At 37.1% G+C, this 24,494-nt stretch overlaps 1 protein-coding gene across 3 annotated transcripts; it reads right to left on the bottom strand.

The window, feature by feature from the left end:
* Positions 1-13,357: 13,357 nt before the first annotated feature.
* On the bottom strand, positions 13,358-23,638 carry LOC118213857 (anterior gradient protein 3-like). Of its 3 annotated transcripts, XM_035393065.1 has the most exons (10): positions 23,571-23,635; positions 22,448-22,613; positions 18,393-18,477; positions 16,196-16,569; positions 15,581-15,644; positions 15,411-15,463; positions 15,023-15,099; positions 14,807-14,870; positions 14,310-14,393; positions 13,358-13,507 (listed from the first exon to the last, which is right to left on the bottom strand). In XM_035393065.1, exons 4-10 carry the CDS (start codon positions 16,551-16,553, stop codon positions 13,455-13,457), a joined length of 753 nt encoding a protein of 250 aa, XP_035248956.1. In that variant the 5' UTR covers positions 16,554-16,569; positions 18,393-18,477; positions 22,448-22,613; positions 23,571-23,635; the 3' UTR covers positions 13,358-13,454. The 3 variants fall into 3 exon arrangements, with proteins under 3 accessions (XP_035248956.1, XP_035248955.1, XP_035248958.1); XM_035393064.1 differs by lacking the exon at positions 22,448-22,613 and having other exon boundaries at positions 23,571-23,638; XM_035393067.1 differs by lacking the exons at positions 22,448-22,613; positions 23,571-23,635 and having other exon boundaries at positions 18,393-18,570.
* Positions 23,639-24,494: the final 856 nt, after the last annotated feature.

The following is a 24,494-nucleotide window of genomic DNA, read 5'->3' as shown; positions in this document are numbered from 1 at the left end:
TCTTTATTGAACAACCACAGTGAAATAAATGAGCAACAATGTGTTTGAAGACTTTTCTGGAGAAAAATCAGTGTCAGTGGAAAATCATAAAAATACATAAGGCTATAGGCTTATGTCCAAAATGTGAAAATAATGCTAAATCTTTTAAAATGCAATTCATTAATTCCAATGCATGGGAAATCACCTTTATTGAACAACCACAGTGAAATAAATGAGCAACAATGTGGTTGAAGACTTTTCTGGAGAAAAATCAGTGTCAGTGGAAAATCAGAAAAATACATAAGGCTATAGGCTTATGTCCAATATGTGAAAATAATGCAAAAAATGTAAAAATGCAATTAATTGATTTGGATCAATAGGAAATCATCTTTATTGAACAACCCCAGTGAAATAAATGAGTAACAATGTGTTTGAAGACTTTTTTGGAAGAAATATATGTCAGTGGAAAATCAGAAAAATACATAAGGCTATAGGCTTATGTCAAAAATGAGAAAATAATGCTAAATCTTTTAAAATGCAATTCATTAATTCCAATGCATGGGAAATCACCTTTATTGAACAACCACAGTGAAATAAATGAGCAACAATGTGTTTGAAGACTTTTCTGGAGAAAAATCAGTGTCAGTGGAAAATCAGAAAAATACATAAGGCTATAGGCTTATGTCCAATATGTGAAAATAATGCAAAAAATGTAAAAATGCAATTAATTGATTTGGATCAATAGGAAATCATCTTTATTGAACAACCCCAGTGAAATAAATGAGTAACAATGTGTTTGAAGACTTTTTTGGAAGAAATATATGTCAGTGGAAAATCAGAAAAATACATAAGGCTATAGGCTTATGTCCAAAATGTGAAAATAATGCAATAAATGTAAAAATGCAATTAATTGATTTGATTCAATAGGAAATCATCTTTATTGAACAACCCCGGTGAAATAAATGAGTAACAATGTGTTTGAAGACTTTTTTTGAAGAAATATATGTCAGTGGAAAATCAGAAAAATACATAAGGCTATAGGCTTATGTCAAAAATGTGAAAATAATGCTAAATCTTTAAAAATGCAATTCATTAATTCCAATGCATGGGAAATCACCTTTATTGAACAACCACAGTGAAATAAATGAGCAACAATGTGTTTGAGGACTTTTTTGGAAGAAATATATGTCAGTGGAAAATCAGAAAAATACATAAGGCTAGAGGCTTATGTCCAAAATGTGAAAATAATGCTAAATTTTTAAAAATGCAATTCATTAATTCCAATGCATGGGAAATCATCTTTATTGAACAACCACAGTGAAATAAATGAGCAACAATGTGTTTGAAGACTTTTCTGGAGAAAAATCAGTGTCAGTGGAAAATCAGAAAAATACATAAGGCAATAGGCTTATGTCCAAAATGTGAAAATAATGCTAAATTTTTAAAAATGCAATTCATTAATTCCAATGCATGGGAAATCATCTTTATTGAACAACCCCGGTGAAATAAATTAGCAACAATGTGTTTGAAGACTTGTTTGGAAGAAATATATGTCAGTGGAAAATCAGAAAAATACATAAGGCTATAGGCTTATGTCCAAAATGTGAAAATAATGCAATAAATTAAAAAATGCAATTAATTGATTCCAACGCATGAGAAATCACCTTTATTGAACAACCACAGTGAAATAAATGAGCAACAATGTGTTTGAAGACTTTTTTGGAAGAAATATATGTCAGTGGAAAATCAGAAAAATAGATAAGGCTATAGGCTTATGTCCAATATGTGAAAATAATGCAAAAATTGTAAAAATGCAATTAATTGATTTGGATCAATAGGAAATCATCTTTATTGAACAACCCTAGTGAAATAAATGAGTAACAATGTGTTTGAAGACTTTTTTGGAAGAAATATATGTCAGTGGAAAATCAGAAAAATACATAAGGCTATAGGCTTATGTCCAAAATGTGAAAATAATGCAATAAATGTAAAAATGCAATTAATTGATTTGAATCAATAGGAAATCATCTTTATTGAACAACCCCGGTGAAATAAATGAGTAACAATGTGTTTGAAGACTTTTTTTGAAGAAATATATGTCAGTGGAAAATCAGAAAAATACATAAGGCTATAGGCTTATGTCCAAAATGTGAAAATAATGCTAAATTTTTAAAAATGCAATTCATTAATTCCAATGCATGGGAAATCATCTTTATTGAACAACCCCGGTGAAATAAATTAGCAACAATGTGTTTGAAGACTTGTTTGGAAGAAATATATGTCAGTGGAAAATCAGAAAAATACATAAGGCTATAGGCTTATGTCCAAAATGTGAAAATAATGCAATAAATTAAAAAATGCAATTAATTGATTCCAACGCATGAGAAATCACCTTTATTGAACAACCACAGTGAAATAAATGAGCAACAATGTGTTTGAAGACTTTTTTGGAAGAAATATATGTCAGTGGAAAATCAGAAAAATACATGAGGCTATAGGCTTATGTCCAAAATGTGAAAATAATGCAATAAATGTAAAAATGCAATTAATTGATTTGGATCAATAGGAAATCATCTTTATTGAAAAACCCCGGTGAAATAAATGAGCAAAAATGTGTTTGAAGACTTTTTTGGAAGAAATGTGTCAGTGGAAAATCAGAAAAATACATAAGGCTATAGGCTTATGTCCAAAATGTGAAAACAATGCAATAAATTAAAAAATGCAATTAATTGATTCCAACGCATGAGAAATCACCTTTATTGAACAACCACAGTGAAATAAATGAGCAACAATGTGTTTGAAGACTTTTTTGGAAGAAATATATGTCAGTGGAAAATCAGAAAAATACATAAGGCTATAGGCTTATGTCCAAAATGTGAAAATAATGCTAATTTTTTAAAAATGCAATTCATTAATTCCAATGCATGGGAAATCATCTTTATTGAACAACCACAGTGAAATAAATGAGCAACAATGTGTTTGAAGACTTTTCTGGAGAAAAATCAGTGTCAGTGGAAAATTAGAAAAATACATAAGGCTAAAGGCTTATGTCCAAAATGTGAAAATAATGCAGTAAATGTAAAAATGCAATTAATTGATTTGGATCAATAGGAAATCATCTTTATTGAACAACCCTGGTGAAATAAATGAGTAACAATGTGTTTGAAGACTTTTTTGGAAGAAATATATGTGAGTGGAAAATCAGAAAAATACATAAGGCTATAGGCTTATGTCCAAAATGTGAAAAAAATACAATAAATTTAAAAATGCAATTCATTAATTCCAATGCATGGGAAATCATCTTTATTGAACAACCCCGGTGAAATAAATGAGCAACAATGTGTTTGAAGACTTTTTTGGAAGAAATATATGTCAGTGGAAAATCAGAAAAATACATAAGGCTATAGGCTTATGTCCAAAATGTGAAAATAATGCAATAAATTAAAAAATGCAATTAATTGATTTGGATCAATGGAAAATCATCTTTATTGAACAACCACGGTGAAATAAATGAGCAACAATGTGTTTGAAGACTTTTTTGGAAGAAATATATGTCAGTGGAAAATCAGAAAAATACATAAGGCTATAGGCTTATGTCCAAAATGTGAAAATAATACTAAATCTTTAAAATGCAATTCATTAATTCCAATGCATGGGAAATCACCTTTATTGAACAACCACAGTGAAATAAATGAGCAACAATGTGTTTGAAGACTTTTCTGGAGAAAAATCAGTGTCAGTGGAAAATCAGAAAAATACATAAGGCTATAGGCTTATGTCCAAAATGTGAAAAAAATACAATAAATTAAAAAATGCAATTCATTAATTCCAATGCATGGAAAATCATCTTTATTGAACAACCCCGGTGAAATAAATGAGTAACAATGTGTTTGAAGACTTTTTTGGAAGAAATATATGTCAGTGGAAATTTTGAAAAATACATAAGGCTATAGGCTTATGTCCAAAATGTGAAAATAATGCTAAATTTTTAAAAATGCAATTCATTAATTCCAATGCATGGGAAATCACCTTTATTGAACAGCCACAATGAAATAAATGAGCAACAATGTGTTTGAAGACTTTTCTGGATAAAAATCTGTGTCAGTGGAAAATTAGAAAAATACATAAGGCTATAGGCTTATGTCCAAAATGTGAAAATAATGCAAAAAAAGTAAAAATGCAATTAATTGATTTGGATCAATGGGAAATCATCTTTATTGAACAACCCCGGTGAAATAAATGAGCAAAAATGTGTTTGAAGACTTTTTTGGAAGAAATATGTCAGTGGAAAATCAGAAAAATACATAAGGCTATAGGCTTATGTCCAAAATGTGAAAATAATGCTAAATCTTTTAAAATGCAATTCATTAATTCCAATGCATGGGAAATCACCTTTATTGAACAACCACAGTGAAATAAATGAGCAACAATGTGTTTGAAGACTTTTCTGGAGAAAAATCAGTGTCAGTGGAAAATCAGAAAAATACATAAGGCTATAGGCTTATGTCCAATATGTGAAAATAATGCAAAAAATGTAAAAATGTAATTAATTGATTTGGATCAATAGGAAATCATCTTTATTGAACAACCCCAGTGAAATAAATGAGTAACAATGTGTTTGAAGACTTTTTTGGAAGAAATATATGTCAGTGGAAAATCAGAAAAATACATAAGGCTATAGGCTTATGTCCAAAATGTGAAAATAATGCAATAAATGTAAAAATGCAATTAATTGATTTGAATCAATAGGAAATCATCTTTATTGAACAACCCCGGTGAAATAAATGAGTAACAATGTGTTTGAAGACTTTTTTTGAAGAAATATATGTCAGTGGAAAATCAGAAAAATACATAAGGCTATAGGCTTATGTCCAAAATGTGAAAATAATGCTAAATTTTTAAAAATGCAATTCATTAATTCCAATGCATGGGAAATCACCTTTATTGAACAACCACAGTGAAATAAATGAGCAACAATGTGTTTGAAGACTTTTCTGGAGAAAAATCAGTGTCAGTGGAAAATCAGAAAAATACATAAGGCTATAGGCTTATGTCCAAAATGTGAAAATAATGCTAAATTTTTAAAAATGCAATTCATTAATTCCAATGCATGGGAAATCATCTTTATTGAACAACCCCGGTGAAATAAATTAGCATCAATGTGTTTGAAGACTTGTTTGGAAGAAATATATGTCAGTGGAAAATCAGAAAAATACATAAGGCTATAGGCTTATGTCCAAAATGTGAAAATAATGCAATAAATTAAAAAATGCAATTAATTGATTCCAACGCATGAGAAATCACCTTTATTGAACAACCACAGTGAAATAAATGAGCAACAATGTGTTTGAAGACTTTTTTGGAAGAAATATATGTCAGTGGAAAATCATAAAAATACATAAGGCTAAAGGCTTATGTCCAAAATGTGAAAATAATGCAAAAAAAAGTAAAAATGCAATTAATTGATTTGGATCAATGGGAAATCATCTTTATTGAACAACCCCGGTGAAATAAATGAGCAAAAATGTGTTTGAAGACTTTTTTGGAAGAAATATGTCAGTGGAAAATCAGAAAAATACATAAGGCTATAGGCTTATGTCCAAAATGTGAAAATAATGCTAAATCTTTTAAAATGCAATTCATTAATTCCAATGCATGGGAAATCACCTTTATTGAACAACCACAGTGAAATAAATGAGCAACAATGTGTTTGAAGACTTTTCTGGAGAAAAATCAGTGTCAGTGGAAAATCAGAAAAATACATAAGGCTATAGGCTTATGTCCAATATGTGAAAATAATGCAAAAAATGTAAAAATGCAATTAATTGATTTGGATCAATAGGAAATCATCTTTATTGAACAACCCCAGTGAAATAAATGAGTAACAATGTGTTTGAAGACTTTTTTGGAAGAAATATATGTCAGTGGAAAATCAGAAAAATACATAAGGCTATAGGCTTATGTCCAAAATGTGAAAATAATGCAATAAATGTAAAAATGCAATTAATTGATTTGAATCAATAGGAAATCATCTTTATTGAACAACCCCGGTGAAATAAATGAGCAACATTGTGTTTGAAGACTTTTTTTGAAGAAATATATGTCAGTGGAAAATCAGAAAAATACATAAGGCTATAGGCTTATGTCCAAAATGTGAAAATAATGCTAAATCTTTAAAATGCAATTCATTAATTCCAATGCATGGGAAATCACCTTTATTGAACAACCACAGTGAAATAAATGAGCAACAATGTGTTTGAAGACTTTTCTGGAGAAAAATCAGTGTCAGTGGAAAATCAGAAAAATACATAAGGCTATAGGCTTATGTCCAAAATGTGAAAATAATGCAATAAATGTAAAAATGCAATTAATTGATTTGGATCTATAGGAAATCATCTTTATTGAACAACCCCGGTGAAATAAATGAGTAACAATGTGTTTGAAGACTTTTTTTGAAGAAATATATGTCAGTGGAAAATCAGAAAAATACATAAGGCTATAGGCTTATGTCAAAAATGTGAAAATAATGCTAAATCTTTAAAAATGCAATTCATTAATTCCAATGCATGGGAAATCACCTTTATTGAACAACCACAGTGAAATAAATGAGCAACAATGTGTTTGAAGACTTTTCTGGATAAAAATCAGTGTCAGTGGAAAATCATAAAAATACATAAGGCTAAAGGCTTATGTCCAAAATGTGAAAATAATGCAAAAAAAGTAAAAATGCAATTAATTGATTTGGATCAATAGGAAATCATCTTTATTGAAAAACCCCGGTGAAATAAATGAGCAAATATGTGTTTGAAGACTTTTTTGGAAGAAATATGTCAGTGGAAAATCAGAAAAATACATAAGGCTATAGGCTTATGTCCAAAATGTGAAAACAATGCAATAAATTAAAAAATGCAATTAATTGATTCCAACGCATGAGAAATCACCTTTATTGAACAACCACAGTGAAATAAATGAGCAACAATGTGTTTGAAGACTTTTTTGGAAGAAATATATGTCAGTGGAAAATTAGAAAAATACATAAGGCTAAAGGCTTATGTCCAAAATGTGAAAATAATGCAGTAAATGTAAAAATGCAATTAATTGATTTGGATCAATAGGAAATCATCTTTATTGAACAACCCTGGTGAAATAAATGAGTAACAATGTGTTTGAAGACTTTTTTGGAAGAAATATATGTCAGTGGAAAATCAGAAAAATACATAAGGCTATAGGCTTATGTCCAAAATGTGAAAAAAATACAATAAATTTAAAAATGCAATTCATTAATTCCAATGCATGGGAAATCATCTTTATTGAACAACCCCGGTGAAATAAATGAGCAACAATGTGTTTGAAAACTTTTTTGGAAGAAATATATGTCAGTGGAAAATCAGAAAAATACATAAGGCTATAGGCTTATGTCCAAAATGTGAAAATAATGCAATAAATGTAAAAATGCAATTAATTGATTTGGATCAATGGAAAATCATCTTTATTGAACAACCACGGTGAAATAAATGAGCAACAATGTGTTTGAAGACTTTTTTGGAAGAAATATATGTCAGTGGAAAATCAGAAAAATACATGAGGCTATAGGCTTATGTCCAAAATGTGAAAATAATGCTAAATCTTTAAAATGCAATTCATTAATTCCAATGCATGGGAAATCACCTTTATTGAACAACCACAGTGAAATAAATGAGCAACAATGTGTTTGAAGACTTTTCTGGATAAAAATCAGTGTCAGTGGAAAATCATAAAAATACATAAGGCTAAAGGCTTATGTCCAAAATGTGAAAATAATGCAAAAAAAGTAAAAATGCAATTAATTGATTTGGATCAATAAGAAATCATCTTTATTGAAAAACCCCGGTGAAATAAATGAGCAAATATGTGTTTGAAGACTTTTTTGGAAGAAATATGTCAGTGGAAAATCAGAAAAATACATAAGGCTATAGGCTTATGTCCAAAATGTGAAAACAATGCAATAACTTAAAAAATGCAATTAATTGATTCCAACGCATGAGAAATCACCTTTATTGAACAACCACAGTGAAATAAATGAGCAACAATGTGTTTGAAGACTTTTTTGGAAGAAATATATGTCAGTGGAAAATCAGAAAAATACATAAGGCTATAGGCTTATGTCCAAAATGTGAAAATAATGCAATGAATTAAAAAATGCAATTAATTGATTTGGATCAATGGAAAATCATCTTTATTGAACAACCACGGTGAAATAAATGAGCAACAATGTGTTTGAAGACTTTTTTGGAAGAAATATATGTCAGTGGAAAATCAGAAAAATACATAAGGCTATAGGCTTATGTCCAAAATGTGAAAATAATGCTAAATCTTTTAAAATGCAATTCATTAATTCCAATGCATGGGAAATCACCTTTATTGAACAACCACAGTGAAATAAATGAGCAACAATGTGTTTGAAGACTTTTTTGGAAGAAATATATGTCAGTGGAAAATCAGAAAAATACATAAGGCTATATATAGGCTTATGTCCAAAATGTGAAAATAATGCAATAAATTAAAAAATGCAATTAATTGATTTGGATCAATGGAAAATCATCTTTATTGAACAACCACGGTGAAATAAATGAGCATCAATGTGTTTGAAGACTTTTTTGGAAGAAATATATGTCAGTGGAAAATCAAAAAAATACATAAGGCTATAGGCTTATGTCCAAAATGTGAAAATAATGCAATAAATTAAAAAATGCAATTAATTGATTTGGATCAATGGAAAATCATCTTTATTGAACAACCACGGTGAAATAAATGAGCAACATTGTGTTTGAAGACTTTTTTGGAAGAAATATATGTCAGTGGAAAATCAGAAAAATACATAAGGCTATAGGCTTATGTCCAAAATGTGAAAATAATGCTAAATTTTTATAAATGCAATTCATTAATTCCAATGCATGGGAAATCACCTTTATTGAACAACCACAGTGAAATAAATGAGCAACAATGTGTTTGAAGACTTTTCTGGAGAAAAATCAGTGTCAGTGGAAAATCAGAAAAATACATAAGGCTATAGGCTTATGTCCAAAATGTGAAAATAATGCAAAAAATGTAAAAATGCAATTAATTGATTTGGATCAATAAGAAATCATCTTTATTGAACAACCCCGGTGAAATAAATGAGCAACATTGTGTTTGAAGACTTTTTTGGAAGAAATATATGTCAGTGGAAAATCAGAAAAATACATAAGGCTATAGGCTTATGTCCAAAATGTGAAAATAATGCAATAAATTAAAAAATGCAATTAATTGATTTGGATCAATGGAAAATCATCTTTATTGAACAACCACGGTGAAATAAATGAGCAACAATGTGTTTGAAGACTTTTTTGGAAGAAATATATGTCAGTGGAAAATCAGAAAAATACATAAGGCTATAGGCTTATGTCCAAAATGTGAAAATAATGCAACAAATGTAAAAATGCAATTTATTGATTTGGATCAACAGGAAATCATCTTTATTGAACAACCCCGGTGAAATAAATGAGTAACAATATGTTTGAAGACTTTTTTGGAAGAAATATATGTCCGTGGAAAATCAGAAAAATACATAAGGCTATAGGCTTATGTCCAAAATGTGAAAATAATGCAATAAATTAAAAAATGCAATTAATTGATTCCAACGCATGAGAAATCACCTTTATTGAACAACCCTGGTGAAATAAATGAGCAACAATGTGTTTGAAGACTTTTCTGGAGAAAAATCAGTGTCAGTGGAAAATTAGAAAAATACATAAGGCTAAAAAGGCTTATGTCCAAAATGTGAAAATAATGCTAAATTTTTAAAATTGCAATTCATTAATTCCAATGCATGGGAAATCACCTTTATTTAACAACCACAATGAAATAAATGAGCAACAATGTGTTTGAAGAATTTTCTGGATAAAAATCTGTGTCAGTGGAAAATTAGAAAAATACATAAGACTATAGGCTTATGTCCAAAATGTGAAAATAATGCAATAAATGTAATAATGCAATTAATTGATTTGGATCAATAGGAAATCATCTTTATTGAACAACCCCGGTGAAATAAATGAGTAACAATGTGTTTGAAGACTTTTTTGGAAGAAATATATGTCAGTGGAAAATCAGAAAAATACATAAGGCTATAGGCTTATGTCCAAAATGTGAAAATAATGCTAAATTTTTAAAAATGCAATTCATTAATTCCAATGCATGGGAAATCATCTTTATTGAACAACCCCGTTGAAATAAATGAGCAACAATGTGTTTGAAGACTTTTCTGGAGAAAAATCAGTGTCAGTGGAAAATCAGAAAAACATAAGGCTATAGGCTTATGTCCAAAATGTGAAAATAATGCAAAAAAAGTAAAAATGCAATTAATTGATTTGGATCAATAGGAAATCATCTTTATTGAACAACCCCGGTGAAATAAATGAGCAACAATGTGTTTGAAGACTTTTTTGGAAGAAATATATGTCAGTGGAAAATCAGAAAAATACATAAGGCTATAGGCTTATGTCCAAAATGTGAAAATAATGCTACATCTTGAAAAATGCAATTCATTAATTCCAATGCATGGGATATCACCTTTATTGAACAACCACAGTGAAATAAATGAGCAACAATGTGTTTGAAGACTTTTTTGGAAGAAATATATGTCAGTGGAAAATCAGAAAAATACATAAGGCTATATTGCCCTACAAAGCCTAACTGCAGTAACTACGCAAAGGGTAAAACTGAGAAAAATGGCTTTAAAGTATTTTAACTGGCCAGCCAAATGTTTTATAGGTATATCAGTGATATTGCACTAATTGTACATGTATTCATGAGGTAAATTTTATGCCCAAAAACCATGATGGCTGATTTGACCTTTAACCCCAAAAATGTAGTTACTGCACTTTGCCTTTGCATTGCCTTAAATGGTTCTAAGAGCAATGCAAAAGCAAAGTGCAGTAACTACAATGTTCTCAGCTTTTATATTGTGTTGTCAGTGAACAAAAACTATTTTGACACTGATTTTGTTATAATTGTATTTAACAGTAGGCTATTTAACAACTCTACTTATGGATTTGTGCATGTTTAATTAAGTCTGGACAAATTGAGAATTTTAGACGTTTAGTCTTAATATCATTTCATTTCACTTTTTTACTTATTCACCTATCTAGATAATTATTTTCCTATCAATTAAACTTTGCATCATCATCTTCAATTTCATCATCGTTGTCATCACCACCACTGTTGTTGCCTTGATGACAATCACATTAATAATTTTCATTATCCTTGTCTTTACTATTTAACACAATGAATAAATACAAGGCTACACTGAATCACAGTACAATGTGTTCATTATATTACATGTTTTAAACAGCGGCGTGTTTTGGTGGAGCGCAAAACTTTCCTTTAAACTAATTGATCTCAAACTGTTTTAATTAATTTTCAGTGATTAACAAGCATGCAAACGATCTGACTAATCAATTGGAAAGTGACAGACAGCTTCTTCGCATTGTGTTAGGGAGATTAAATGATAAATGCGATTTAGAAAAATCCGTTTTAATCACTAAGCAGTGGCAGAAACTTCCCTGATTTTCCTTGAGTATCAATACAATTAATCCACAAAATAGGCTACTCAATACTATCATATATAGCCAGCTCTCCCCAAATAGGCAGTTTTAGCGAGTAGCCTAGGCCTTATAGCCTACATTTATTTTCATTTGCAGTACGAAATTGTGCACATTTTTAATCTATATTATTTGCGGATACATGCGCTTCTTTCTCCGCACTCGTATTCCTACAATGCGTAGGCTAGATTGTAAACAATCTTTAAGTGCATGACATGGCATCGGCGATGATGTGAAGTTACAGATGATAATGTTACAGCTACAGGGAGCAGGTAAGATAACGCTAGCTAACTAAACATTGCCTGTCAGTCAGCATATATAGCGAGGCTGACAGGTGTTTTATAATGTGATTGCTAGTTTCTCAACGCTTAATGTCATCGTTACTTAGCCTACCTGGGTATTTTCTTTTCAACACCAGTTCCACTATCCTCTTTCCCCTGGATAGTGCCATCTTAAACAGCTTTGTTGTGTGAGGTTAGATGGGTGAAATCGGCTGGTGGTAGAATCCCAAAGCAGTCGCGTGAGGTAACTTAGATGGGTAGATCGCAAAATCGGCCGGTAGAATCCCAAAGCAGACCGCAGTAACTTCACTTACTGCGGTCTGCCATGGTTTTGAGTCGGGTTTTGTAGTTACTGCAATTTTTATACCGTTTTTTCTCTAAAACAAAGCAAAATTTAACTCTGAAACTTTGTCACAAGATAAAACAGATATCAAGAAGTTCATTTTTAGTTATAACTCAATTTCGACCAAAATGTAGTTACTGCGGTTAGCCTTTGGACGGCAAATATCTATCTTTCAGTTCAAACGAGGATTATATTTTCTGCGCTGTATGCTTTTCGAAGACGTCCTTTTCCGCCACTCTCTAGGAAGAAGTGTTACTGAGAACAGACGCGCATTTTCCTTCCTCTGTCCACTGTCTCCGCTTGTTGATAAAGGCAACTGACTACGAGTTTTGAGAAGAATACTTGCGTTATTTAGTTGTGGCTTCCCTGGAACGAGTGCGCCTATGAAATGCTGGACACCGTGCTTTTCAAGTTCTGTTTAACAACACGTCAACCGAATTTTAACCCATGGCGAGCCGATTTATTTATTTATTTATTTATCTGGGAGAACGTAACCCATTTCTTTGACTGCACAGTCTATTTGGTGTATCAGCTTTCACTTCCAAAAATAATTAGCCTACTGTTTGAACAAAATGCGGTTTAATATTAACATTTAACGTGCTTCGTGTGCTGTATGGCATAGCTCTTAGTCTGTTAGTTTTATGAGCTCACAAGTCGCTTTTGTCTTGATAGTTGAAATTACGTTAATGTTTTATCATCGGTTGCCTATGTGACTGAGAGAAATTTGCCATGTCACAGAACTGCATCGCATGAATACATAGATCCGTTGTCGTTATTATAGAAAAACTGCATTTGAAGATGCTGCAAGTGGGTAGGAAATTACAGGTAAAAGGCCTAAATTAAGGTTTGTGGTCATCGGCGCCACCATGTGGTAAAAGTGTAGCATTTTTATCCATTATTTCTGAATAATTTCTGTAAAAAACAGCAAATATTAAAGACTTACTTTTCAGAATTACTCCATTTTCATTTTTTCTGAGAGAGGGATAATAGTTATGTATCATGAATATTATTTCCTTCAACTTGTTAATAGGCATTTATGCTATTATGTCTGAGTTGTTCCATGAAAGACTGCTTTTGGTCTCAGAAATGGATTGTAAACACCAGGAGCTCCACTTGACAAATAAACTGAACATGGACCTTTTGAAATACATTTATTATCTACGGACAAAGCCAGAAAGATTCCCTGGGCTTCTGCTAGCTGGTGCTGATGGTGGCGAGCCACTGGGAGGGAGGCTACAGTTCAGATTGTTCAGGAGGTGTCTTCGCTTTCTTCATGTTTTCCATCACTGCAGAAGCGAAGAGCACAGAAAAACACAAATTTGGGCACATGAGCGCCACCCGTGTGTCGATCAGAATTGACGTAACAGAATTGCGCAGAGAAGAATCTGAGCTCTTCAGACAGGAGGGAGACGAAATACAGGGCGTGTGTCTACAGAAACAAACGCACACACGCATTCCGTCCAACTGGTCTGTCCACCTCTCTTTACCCTGGCAGGTGTGACACACCTGAAACATCCCTCTGCTCTCGAGCTTCAGAGTCATTGTGAGAAGTGAGGCTTCTCTAAAGACTTTTTTTTTTTTTTTTTTTTTTATTAGTAATGAACTTGTTTAACAAATGTCCTGGGTAAGCCCAAACCAATGTTGGCGTGAAAATGTGTAGAAAAACTAAAGTCAGCAGAGTTTGATCGATTAATCTTTTTTTTTTAGGTTAAGAGAGAGAGATTTCTTCATCTTGTAATTTTAAATGCCATTTATGGGACAAAAGTGATTCTACTCAAACACACAGCTGGCATCTTTTGTCCTGACCTTCATTTCTCAAACACTTCTATACTCCATTGTTTGCTCATTAGTGGCAGTGCTGCATAATCAGAGCCTGTGGCAAATTCACAAGACCTGAAATAAAAACAGTGTGTATATATATGTATATATATATATATATATATACAGGAGGGCTGTAGTCTTCTGCCATGCCAGTCTTTTAAGACTCTGTTGCTCTGCAGTGATATGATCCAGGGTTAACCTCCCCGCATCATAAGCCTACACTTTAAACTGTGAGTCCAACACTACAGAATGTTAAACAGTACTTACATAGCTGCATATCGTTATGTGTGTAGCTGTATCTGTAGTTCTCGCTCTTTGTAGCGATATCAGCTCTGATCACCATTGCTGGGTCTAGAGAGAAGAAATATAAAACAAATTTACCCAGCATCCCAGGGGCCTCAAAATAACAGTCTCAGTGCACTGCAACACTTACAGAAATGGAAAAAATTTGAAAATGTATCAGAATAGATATGGTATCAGAACATGTAAACATTTTGCAAATTACTGCAAAAAAGTATTGCTTCTTTTAGACATTGCAATTTTATTGTACTGCTATGAAATATGTTATTATATTTTTTCTTGGAGTCAACATATTTCCAATGTAGTACATTTAATTCCTCAAAGGAACTCCCAGAGACACCACAGTGCAAGGAACACTGATTGATTGTTAACAATTATTATGACTATTTATGCCATTTAGATTGTAATTTACATTCGTCAGGAGCTCAGGATTGATAGGATAACTAATGGCCGAAGCATCTCACCGATGAAAAGGATCCTGGGAACATAGTAGCCGTCAGGGGCGAGATTGCGGTCTTCGGTCTCGTGCTGTTGGTGAGACATGGAGAAGGGGGACAAGGGGGGGGGGGCGAGACAGGTGAGCGGGGCAGGGGAGGCAGGGGGAGCAGGAAGTGGGCCGCCATCTCACACTCAGCGGAAAGGGCTGTCCATCTGTCGTGCACGTGCGCAGGAAGACTCACCACCAGGTTAAACATGATGAAGTCCTCCTTCGCCATCCTCTGAATCTCCTCATGGCTGGAGAACGCTGCTTTCAAGTCTGGTAATAATATGAATCATTATCCACATTTAACATGTATAACAACACCTTTTTCAAGAAAATACCTTTATATGCTATAAATATAATATAAATATATTATAATAATATTGCATATCAAAATATTTAACAACATTTTTACTCATTTAAGGAAAAAATGATATTGCATAGTCATAAGCAATGTTAAACACTTGTAAATACAACATTGTTTTACCTTACTTTACCTTACTCATGACAGTACACCCAAAGTTACTCAAAAGTGCTGCACCCCTCTGTGGCGTAGTGAAATTAATGGCACGAGAAGGCCCGCTTACCTTTGCATACGGGACAATTTTCCAGGTGGTGAATGACCATGAGAGGTTTCTGGCTGCAGAGTGGAGACAGCTGAGTCAGCAACATGCATCTCTTCTTTATACTGAAGTCAATGAAGTGAGTGCATTGAAAGGCCCAGATAAAGTTACGCCCCCATTAGCATGTTTAGCACCTGGCTTTGGCCACCTTGAGGCCTTCCTCATACGTCTCGACCCAGTCAATGTCGGCACCCCAGCCTGGGAAAAAAACGTACGTCAGAGTTCACATTGTGCAATACCAAAATACTTTCTTTTTTTAAAGAAATCAGATGAATTATCTGATTATTAATATCTAGCATATCTGTCTTCTGATTAAGCAGTTGAATGTGTGTAGACTGATGTATGCTTACTTGATTAACCAATTTTGTGCTGCAATATTACAACTAGCATGTGAGGTTATAAACATTAACACATTTTGATTCTTGCTGCAAAAGAGAATGTGAATGCTATACATGTACTCAGGGGTACCACTAGGGATGTTGGGCCCCATGAAAAGATCTCACATTGGGCCCCACCAACCCAGAAAATCCTATGTTCTGATATTCTTTGAGGACCGCTGTCGATCAAGGCTCTTGGAATCCTCCTAACTCTCCCCCCCGATACGGCGCCCCTGGATGCAAGACAAAACAACTAAACTCGGGCTTTTAACACACTCACAGGTCCAGGCAGATGTTTAAGCACAGTCAGATGCTTAGCCGCACTGCTATCATCATGAACGCATGTTTTTAGGGAATAAAGAAAAAAAGAACCTCGGGCCAGGGGGTGTGGCTGCTGGTTCTCCTCTTCTTGACCCCCGGGAACTTCGTCCGGCACATCCGCGTCGTGGTCTGGAGCCGTCGTCACGCCTTGGAGCGACGGCAGCTGCTGGTTCTCTTCTTCCGCCGCGGGGTCTCCAACCGGCACATCTGCCTGGCGTTCCGCATCTCGGAGTGGCAGCGGGGGCTCTTCCACCGGCGCAGGGGCGGAGCCGCTGGCCTTCTGGCTCCTGTGGGGGCTCTCGCTGTGCTTCCCCGGGGACTGCTTCTCTTCCCTCTGGATGACCACGGCGACGTAGTAGGCCAACACACAGATCAGGAAGAAACTGAAAGCGTGGAGCATGGCCTTCATCGTTCAAACAGGGGCGCTGGAAGAGAACAGAGGGAGCCAAACGGGACCAAAACCATGAGCACGTCTCCTTCTAGATTCTGCCTCACACAAGGGCAGTCACTGGGAGGGTGAATTTGTTTTTTAAAGCATTTATTCTGTTTTGGTGAATACTAAGGTAAGGTTTATCAACTTTTAAATCACTATCATATCCAGACCTTTCTGTGTTATATTCCACAACACCCAAAAACTGCAACAACAAAAAAAAAGTTATATAAAGGGGATGGCCTTTTTTTTTTGTTTTTTTTTTTACTATATTTGAAACTTCCAGGTGTTTCACGTGTAGGGTTCTATTTTGAGGAATAAATGGTGCAAGGCGGGTGCATGGGCACAGAGGAGAAGTGCACTGGGAGCAGCTGCTGAATTTGATCATTTTCGTGGCCAGAGGCGAGGAGCGCACAGCTCACGGTGTGCGGCGCACCTGGAAAATGGGCTGAATTAGGCCGAATATATTTAATCAGTAGGTGTGTGTTGCTGCTGGATTCCATCATAGTCATTCATTCCCATTAAGAGCCTTGCACTTCGTTCCCTGGTGTACTGCCAATTTCAGTGGTCTACCACTGCAAGGGGAAGACAAAGGCATACTCATCAGAAGAAGATTCTCCCAAAAAAAAAACTGACGTTCTTGTGCGGGAGGAGCAAAGTCATCATGTAAGAATATCTGGAACCTCAAGCTCAACCACCATGATAAATTTTCTTGGGAGGACATAACAAATGCAGTTAATACATTTAGCTTGTGTGTACCTTTCATTTTAACTACAGTCACGCAATTAAAATGAAAAGATTGTTCAAGTTGCATTTATTGCCATTCTTCTCATTACAGATGGGTATAAGAAAAAGAATGGAATACAGTAACCCTGGGACCACGGGTTGATTGGCGGTTGAACACGTTATGATCATGCGCACATCGGTTGGGAAAGCCTCGCGACTAGCAGCTTGGAATACGCTGTGCTGCTACCTGCACCGCAGACCTGGTCTGAGCAGGCGGGCGAGGCGTGAATCACAGACTGCACTGACATAAAGATCGCAGCGGGGCCGCCCGATCTCCAGTTCACACTCCCGACAGCACGACTTCGGTGCACGTCGAGACGCCGAACTACCGGACGGGCTCAGGCGCGTCTGAATCCACAATGAAAATTCCACTTTGGCAGCTCGCCGCCCATGCAATGCCCCGACTGGAAAAATAGAGCCCGCAACATCCTGTCTATAACCTAAAACGTATAGCGGCGTAGAAACGTACATACAGCACCGACGACTTAATGGTGCGGCAGTGAACAGGGGCCATCAGCACTTGTAAATATGTTAACATCATCAAACTGACTGCTAGTGAGATTGACAGAGATTACATTCACTATGGAGGTTTACTGTGAGCTGACAGGGGAAAAAGGTGAATCACTTACGGGCAAAAAATAAACTCAAACAGAGTGATAACCATTCATGGATGCCACACCCCAAACAAGTCTGTACATTACACAGTGAAACAGGTGGGTTGTATCAGCGATATGCATTACTGGTAGTGTGCATGGCTTTAGCTTATACGTTCTGTCCTTCTTTGAAAACTCAGCAATGGTGGGTAGAGACGAACCTTACTTTAAGCCACCAACAAAGGCCTACACACGGAAACCTACGCGCACAGGCAGATTGCGGATACAGAATATTTGACAGCCGAAAGAGACGGCCAAACGGACAGACAGACAGACAGGAGTTCAGCTAGACAAAGAACCGATAATACAGAGGGACGGACAGACAGACAGACAGCTGTGGACATACAGATAAGCAAGAGATTAGAAGAGTGTCTCTCACCTGTTCCTGGTCTGAGCAGCAAACTGACGCTCAGCGAGTATGATCTGTGAATGGTATACTGGGGAACTTGCTCTTCCGCTCCACCCTGTCAAACAGACCCAGCCGCATACACCTCAGTTTGCGAATCCATTACTCTGTGTGTGTGTGTGTGTGTGTGTGCCTGTGTGTGACTGAGTGTGTGTGTGTGTGTGTGTGTGTGAGTGTCTGTGTGACTGTCTGTGTGTGTCTGTCTGTCGGTGTGTGTGTGTATGTCTGTCTGTCTGTGTGCATGTGCATGCGTGTGTGTTTGTGTGACTGTTTGTCTGTGTGTGTATGTCCATCTCTCTGTGTGCGTGCGTGTATGCGTAAGTTAAGTAAGTTGACGTGTATGCTTTTGTGTGCAATTTGGCGTGTCTGACTGTGTGTAGGTGCAGCAGCTGCAGTAATGCGGGCATTGTATCGGACGGTGATGGTGAAGGGGCTGAGCCAAAAGGCAAAGCTCTCGATTTACCAGTCAATCTTCATCCCTACTCTCACCTACGGTCACCAGCTATGGGTAGTGTCCCGAAAGAGTGAGATGGCGAATACAAGCGCCCGAAATGGAGTTTCTCCGCAGGGTGGCGGAGCTGACTCTCCTTGCGCTCACAGCGCACCCGCTGCTCTTCCACGTTCATAGAAGTCAGTTGACTCGGTTCGCTCATCCATTCGCCCCTTTGGAGGCGTTCCGGGCATGTCCAGCTGGGAGGAGACCCAGGGGCAGACCTAGGACACGCTGGAGAGATTATACCCACCGGCTGGCCTGAGATCCCCCCAGAGGAATTCGCTGGAGAGAGGGACATCTGGGGCCTCATTTATAAAAATGTTCTTAGATTTATACTTGAACTTAGTCTTAAGATCATTTCTGACGGTGTGCTTACGTTCGATTCATAAAAGATACTGGGCATAAAAAACCTTGCTTACGCAGGTTCTAAGAAGCCCATTTGTAACTTACGCACCTGTGATCTATAAATCTCAAATTAACTTAAACGGCACCTGAACATGCCTTACAATCAGTGATTTCCCCTTATATAATGCTAGCACAAATGAGGGTTTAGTCAGGAATAACCATGAACCAAAAGAGAAAAGCAAACTTTTTGGAAGACGAGATCATGGCGATGGTAGAGGAGATTGAAGACAGGCAACACGTATTATTCAGTGGACTAAATAGTGGGTTAACAAACAAAGCCAAACAGGTAGCTTGGGAGTGTGTCACCACTGCAGTGAATGAGGTGGGGCAGCAAAAAGCTAATGCAAAGTTCACCACAGGCTTGGACGCATGTGCGTCCCAAACTGCAATACCCCTACATAACCAGCAGGAAAATCACTTGCGTCAAGTCTAGACTTTGCATAGAGATAAGATCATTTCCCCGTCAAAGTAAGGTTTTATAAATAACTACTTATATGTGGTTTTCTGCGTAAGTCATACTTAAGATCAAAACTGATCGTAAGTCCGTTTTATAACTGAGGCCCCTGGGCTGCTTTGTTTGCTACCGCGACCCTGACTTGGACCAAGCGGTCAGAAATGGATGTATGGATGTCTGTGTATGCAGTGGGCTCCAGAATTATTGCCCCCCCCTTGATAAATATGCACAAAAATGCTTAAAAAAATGCTGAACTAAAAAATAAAAGTTATTGACATAAGCTTTATTTTCCAACATGTGTAAACTAGTGTGCTTGATTAATGATTCATTGGAATCAACCAGAGTCTTAAATTTTTTAAATAAAAAAAATATTTCCCCAAAAAAACAGGTTCCACAATTATTGGCACCCCTGGTTTAATACTTTGTGAAAACAGCCCTGGCAAAGATGACAACCACGAGTCTTTTCCTATAATTTGTGATAAGGTTAGAGAACACATTTGGAGGGATTTTTGACCATTGCTCCATGTAGAACTTTTCAGTTCAATTAATGATATCTTTGGGTTTGCGTTTATGGACCCAAATACCCAAATTACCATACTTGTGACAGTAAATTACCACCGGTCTCTTCCGAATTGACAATTATTCAGCTTTTCCCATGCTGATGGATGACAAAGGGATTTTGTATGCTTGTTACCTCATTTTTATTCTCTAGTGAAACTGGAAGTGATGGAATTACACAATATAGTTCCTTTAGAGTGAGATGAACTAAATTAAGTAAAATTGTTTTGCCAATTTCATTTTGTATGATTTTACCTACAATAATTGTTAGGGGTTCCAATAATTATGGCACCTTTGGTTTTCAGAAAAAAACAGATTACTTAATAAAAAAATATTGAAGCATGAGAGTAAATGTATTGAAATAAAAGTATATAGTTTTCCCATATGTTTGAACATAACATATAGATTATTATCTGTGTCATTTATTATATGCAGCCTTTTTTCTTACTTTTTATTAAGGGTGCCAATAATTCTGGAGCCCACTGTGTGTGGTGGATCTCAGAACACCACTTGCTTTTGTGACATTAGGCCTACTTAAAGAGCGCTATCACTATGTGAAGAACAGGTAACTATGTGAGTTACGTGCACAATTTGTGGATTAGCTGGGTCACACAATGAACAGCCTGCTGTGGTATGAGCTGAGTAAGTTTTATTCAATTGTAGGAAGAAATGATGAATTTACTGAAGCACACCACTAGGTGGGGATATGACCCAGCAGCAAGTACTCATGCAGCTCTCACAGAGCACTTCAGCTCTGGTAATAGCCAATGGCCAGCAACGCACGTACTGGACGGGTGAGCCAATCACACTGTATCTAGTAGCACTACAGGAAAAGGTGGTCCATTGTCATTTTGGAGCCCTACGGGATGAGCTGATCTTAGATCAATTAACTAACTGCACACAATTAAGAGAGGGACTTTTACTGGAACCTGACACTTTGTCATTAGATGTTGCTCTGGTAATTAGGAAGCAGGTGGAGACAGCATTGCAAAAGTCAAAGAGACTGGCAGCTGCATTACAGGACCAACAGAACAGGTCAGCTAGCCAACCACTCTCTCAATAAAACTCAGGGGCAGCAGGGGAGGACTGTCGCGTGCAGGGAGACGGCCATTCTCAGTCAGCGCAGAACGTGACAAAAATGGGTGCTAAATGCTGTGGCAATTGCAGTGCTACTAAGCAGGAAACAATCCCTGGCAGGGTTAGCAGGTGTGGGGTGCAGGGCCTAGCCACTAACCTTTGCTAGCGGAGCTTTTGCTCCCATCACCCGGAATTGGGAAAACCCCATTGTCTCATCCCATAGCCCTTGCTAGGAAGCCCAGACTGCTGGGATCCCGCTGCAAGCTATAGGGACTTCCAAGGAGTCCCTTACCCTTGCCTAATGGGTCAGGAGATCTCCTATCCACTAGTTATGATGCTGCAGACCTGGGGAACCCTCCACTAGCTCTGCCAGCCTGGGTAAGTGCACTGCTTTTCCCAAAAGTACTGCGGTTTTGAAGAGGGAGCTGGCAGGCGTACCTGGCACAGTGTCTGCCAGGATCAGGTTCAAAGTCCTGACTCTTGCCTACACTGCAGCAAACCGGATAAGCCCCGCCTACATACAGGACACGATTCAATCCTACAGGCCAGCTAGACCACTCCGCTCAGCTGCAGCAGGGAGACATGCACCCCGCCATCCGGGTGAATGGTTCTCGCTCATCCCTATGATGGAGCTTCTCCACCCTAGCTCCCCAGTGGTAGAACAAACTCTGCATTCCTCTACGAACCACTCAGTCACTGCCCATTTTCCACTGTGGTCTAAAGACCCATCTCTTCAGACTATAACTGGACTAATTATCACCACTCTGCAGAGCACTCTGGGATAATTTTAATCACTTAAATCTCACTACTTTGTTTCTATAGCACTCTAATTTGACACATCTACCTCCTGTGCCACGTTCTTGTTATACGTACCTCCACCCAGCACTTATATTGTACTTTGTATCACTATCTTGATGTTGTAGCTTGTCATGCCTCCTAGTTTGATTTAGCATAGGCTAGGTCGCAGAGTAATGTTTACTGTGTAAACTGGACTTATTGTGTTCATGGCTATGACTAACTGTTACAAAATTAGTATTGTACCTTATCAGACCCGTTTTGTAGTTGTTCCAATGACCTCCGGTATGCACTCATTGTACGTCGCTTTGGATAAAAGCGTCTGCCAAATAAATGTAATGTAATGGCACAGTTCACTGCAGAAGCAGCAGGCTGGAGCTGGCAGGAGGCGGGTGTCGGCCTGGTGGCATCCCTGAAAGAAGAAGCATCGCAGGTGCTCATCGACCTCAGCCAAAAAAAAGCAACATCCATTATCGCACTCAAGGAGCAGTTGCTCACTAAGGAAATGTGGCAGACAGGCAGCGGCTGACTACGCGAGCCTCCCAGGCCCAGATAGCCTAGTCCACAATGCATTGCTCTGACGGTTTCCGGTCAAAAACCCTTTGGCAGTGGGTCCACATCGCCCTCCCAAACAGCCTCAATGAAGCACTGGGCCATGCTGAGGAGGTGATCTTAAATAACCAGCGCTGATGCCACACACCATGCAGTTCAGGTGGGGGGTGATTGGGAGCAGATGAATGCATCCAGGCCAAAACTAGGCCCACAACCCCCTTGCAATAATGTAAGCCAGTACCAGGTCCAAATATTATGCCTGTACTAACTACAGCAGCAGTTTTACCTAGTTGGAGCTCTCAACCCTCTGGCTTAACACTCCAATTTAGATATTTCTGTCCGAATAGGGCGGCGTGCAGTGGGAGGAGCATCAGGACCATCATACCAGGTATTGCCTCTAGACTGAAATGCAATAGTGCATACACAGCAGGGTTACTTGAAGGTATACAATAATTTATCATGCAATACTCAATTATATTACACCTTCGCAATGATAATGTTCACTTAATTTCCCCACCAATACAATCACATCAGTGGGCAAAAAAAGATGAGGTGCAGGCGTTACCATTGGCAGGCAATACTCCGTCTCTACCATACCGCCGCTTAGTGGCTGAAATCCCGCTCCCCCGCACGCACACGCACGTACTAAATACGAGCTGGGGGGGGGATTCTGTCCGTTTTCCCCTCAGCAATACAGCGAGCAACAAACAAGTTACACAACACTAGTTACAACAGCCGGGTTCCGCTGTTGCACAACAAACAAGGAATCCGGGTTCCGCTGTTGCACAACAAATAAGAAATCAAACAACAAATTCACCATTCGGCACCTCAGCGTGGGTTGTGAGAGGGTACTTGTGGGTTGTTGACGTCCCGCAGCAGTTTATTCTCTTGCACACTCGTATTGGGCTCTTTTTATAAAGCCCCCCCCCCCCCCCCCACACCCCCCTCCTTCCACACAGGTGCACAAATAATTAACCAGTAAAGAGACAAACTATTCTATGTTTCAATTTGTACCGCTACACGATGATGTAAACGGGACATCCTGGCATCCTTTCTACCCTTGAAAATAACATCAGCTGCCGAACTCAGAACGGGGTCGGTCAGATCAGGCTATAAAGCTCACCGAGCAAAGATCTGACCCGAGCGCGCAGTTACGGGCCGATTCAGCGTGTGACTGGGGCAGTTTCCGTTCATTTTAATGGTAACGGCAAACGATTTTGCAAAAAGGAAAAATGCAACATATATTTCCTTATAGCGTAGTTTTATTTATGTATCACGATTTAACATGCGCCAGATTCGTTTTAAATGGGCATGGAATTCGTATATCATCATGTGGCTTTGTAATAGTGACGATAAGTATTTGAAATTGTAACGCACATAATGTCTAAAGACTCGCAAAACTGGCAAATCAGTGCCCATTAAATGTGCAGCCCAAACAAGGAATTCGAAACTGAAGAATGTAATTCATGGTTATATTTTCAACAGATTGTTTTTTTTTTTTCATAATATAGGCTAATATTTCGGCACAAAGCCTATTTTACAACAGCAACCTATTGTGTAGCTATCTTACTTTGTCCCATTGCATATTTTGAAATTAAATAGCTAACGTTAGCCTAGTGTGGTACACAAGTGTTAGAATTAAGGCATACAGCAGATCAATAGTCTATCCATTCGATTATTTATATCTCCTATAAACTAGCTGCAAAATTGCAACCAGTTAAACGGCGAGTGCTCAGATGAG

Source organism: Anguilla anguilla, chromosome 15, assembly GCF_013347855.1.
Source record: "Anguilla anguilla isolate fAngAng1 chromosome 15, fAngAng1.pri, whole genome shotgun sequence".
In the NCBI taxonomy this organism is placed as follows: domain Eukaryota; kingdom Metazoa; phylum Chordata; class Actinopteri; order Anguilliformes; family Anguillidae; genus Anguilla; species Anguilla anguilla.
This window is presented reverse-complemented; position numbering and strand designations above follow the sequence as displayed.

Bases quoted from the DNA above. Each gene is read 5' to 3' on its own strand.
- LOC118213857 (XM_035393064.1), bottom strand. From the start codon at position 16,553: ATGAAGGCCATGCTCCACGCTTTCAGTTTCTTCCTGATCTGTGTGTTG. The intron at 15,464-15,580 runs GTGCTAAACATG...TCCACTCTGCAG, and splicing joins CTCAAGGTGGCCAAAGCCAG to CCAGAAACCTCTCATGGTCA. The intron at 14,394-14,806 runs GTGAGATGCTTC...TCTTCTCTCTAG, and splicing joins TCCCAGGATCCTTTTCATCG to ACCCAGCAATGGTGATCAGA.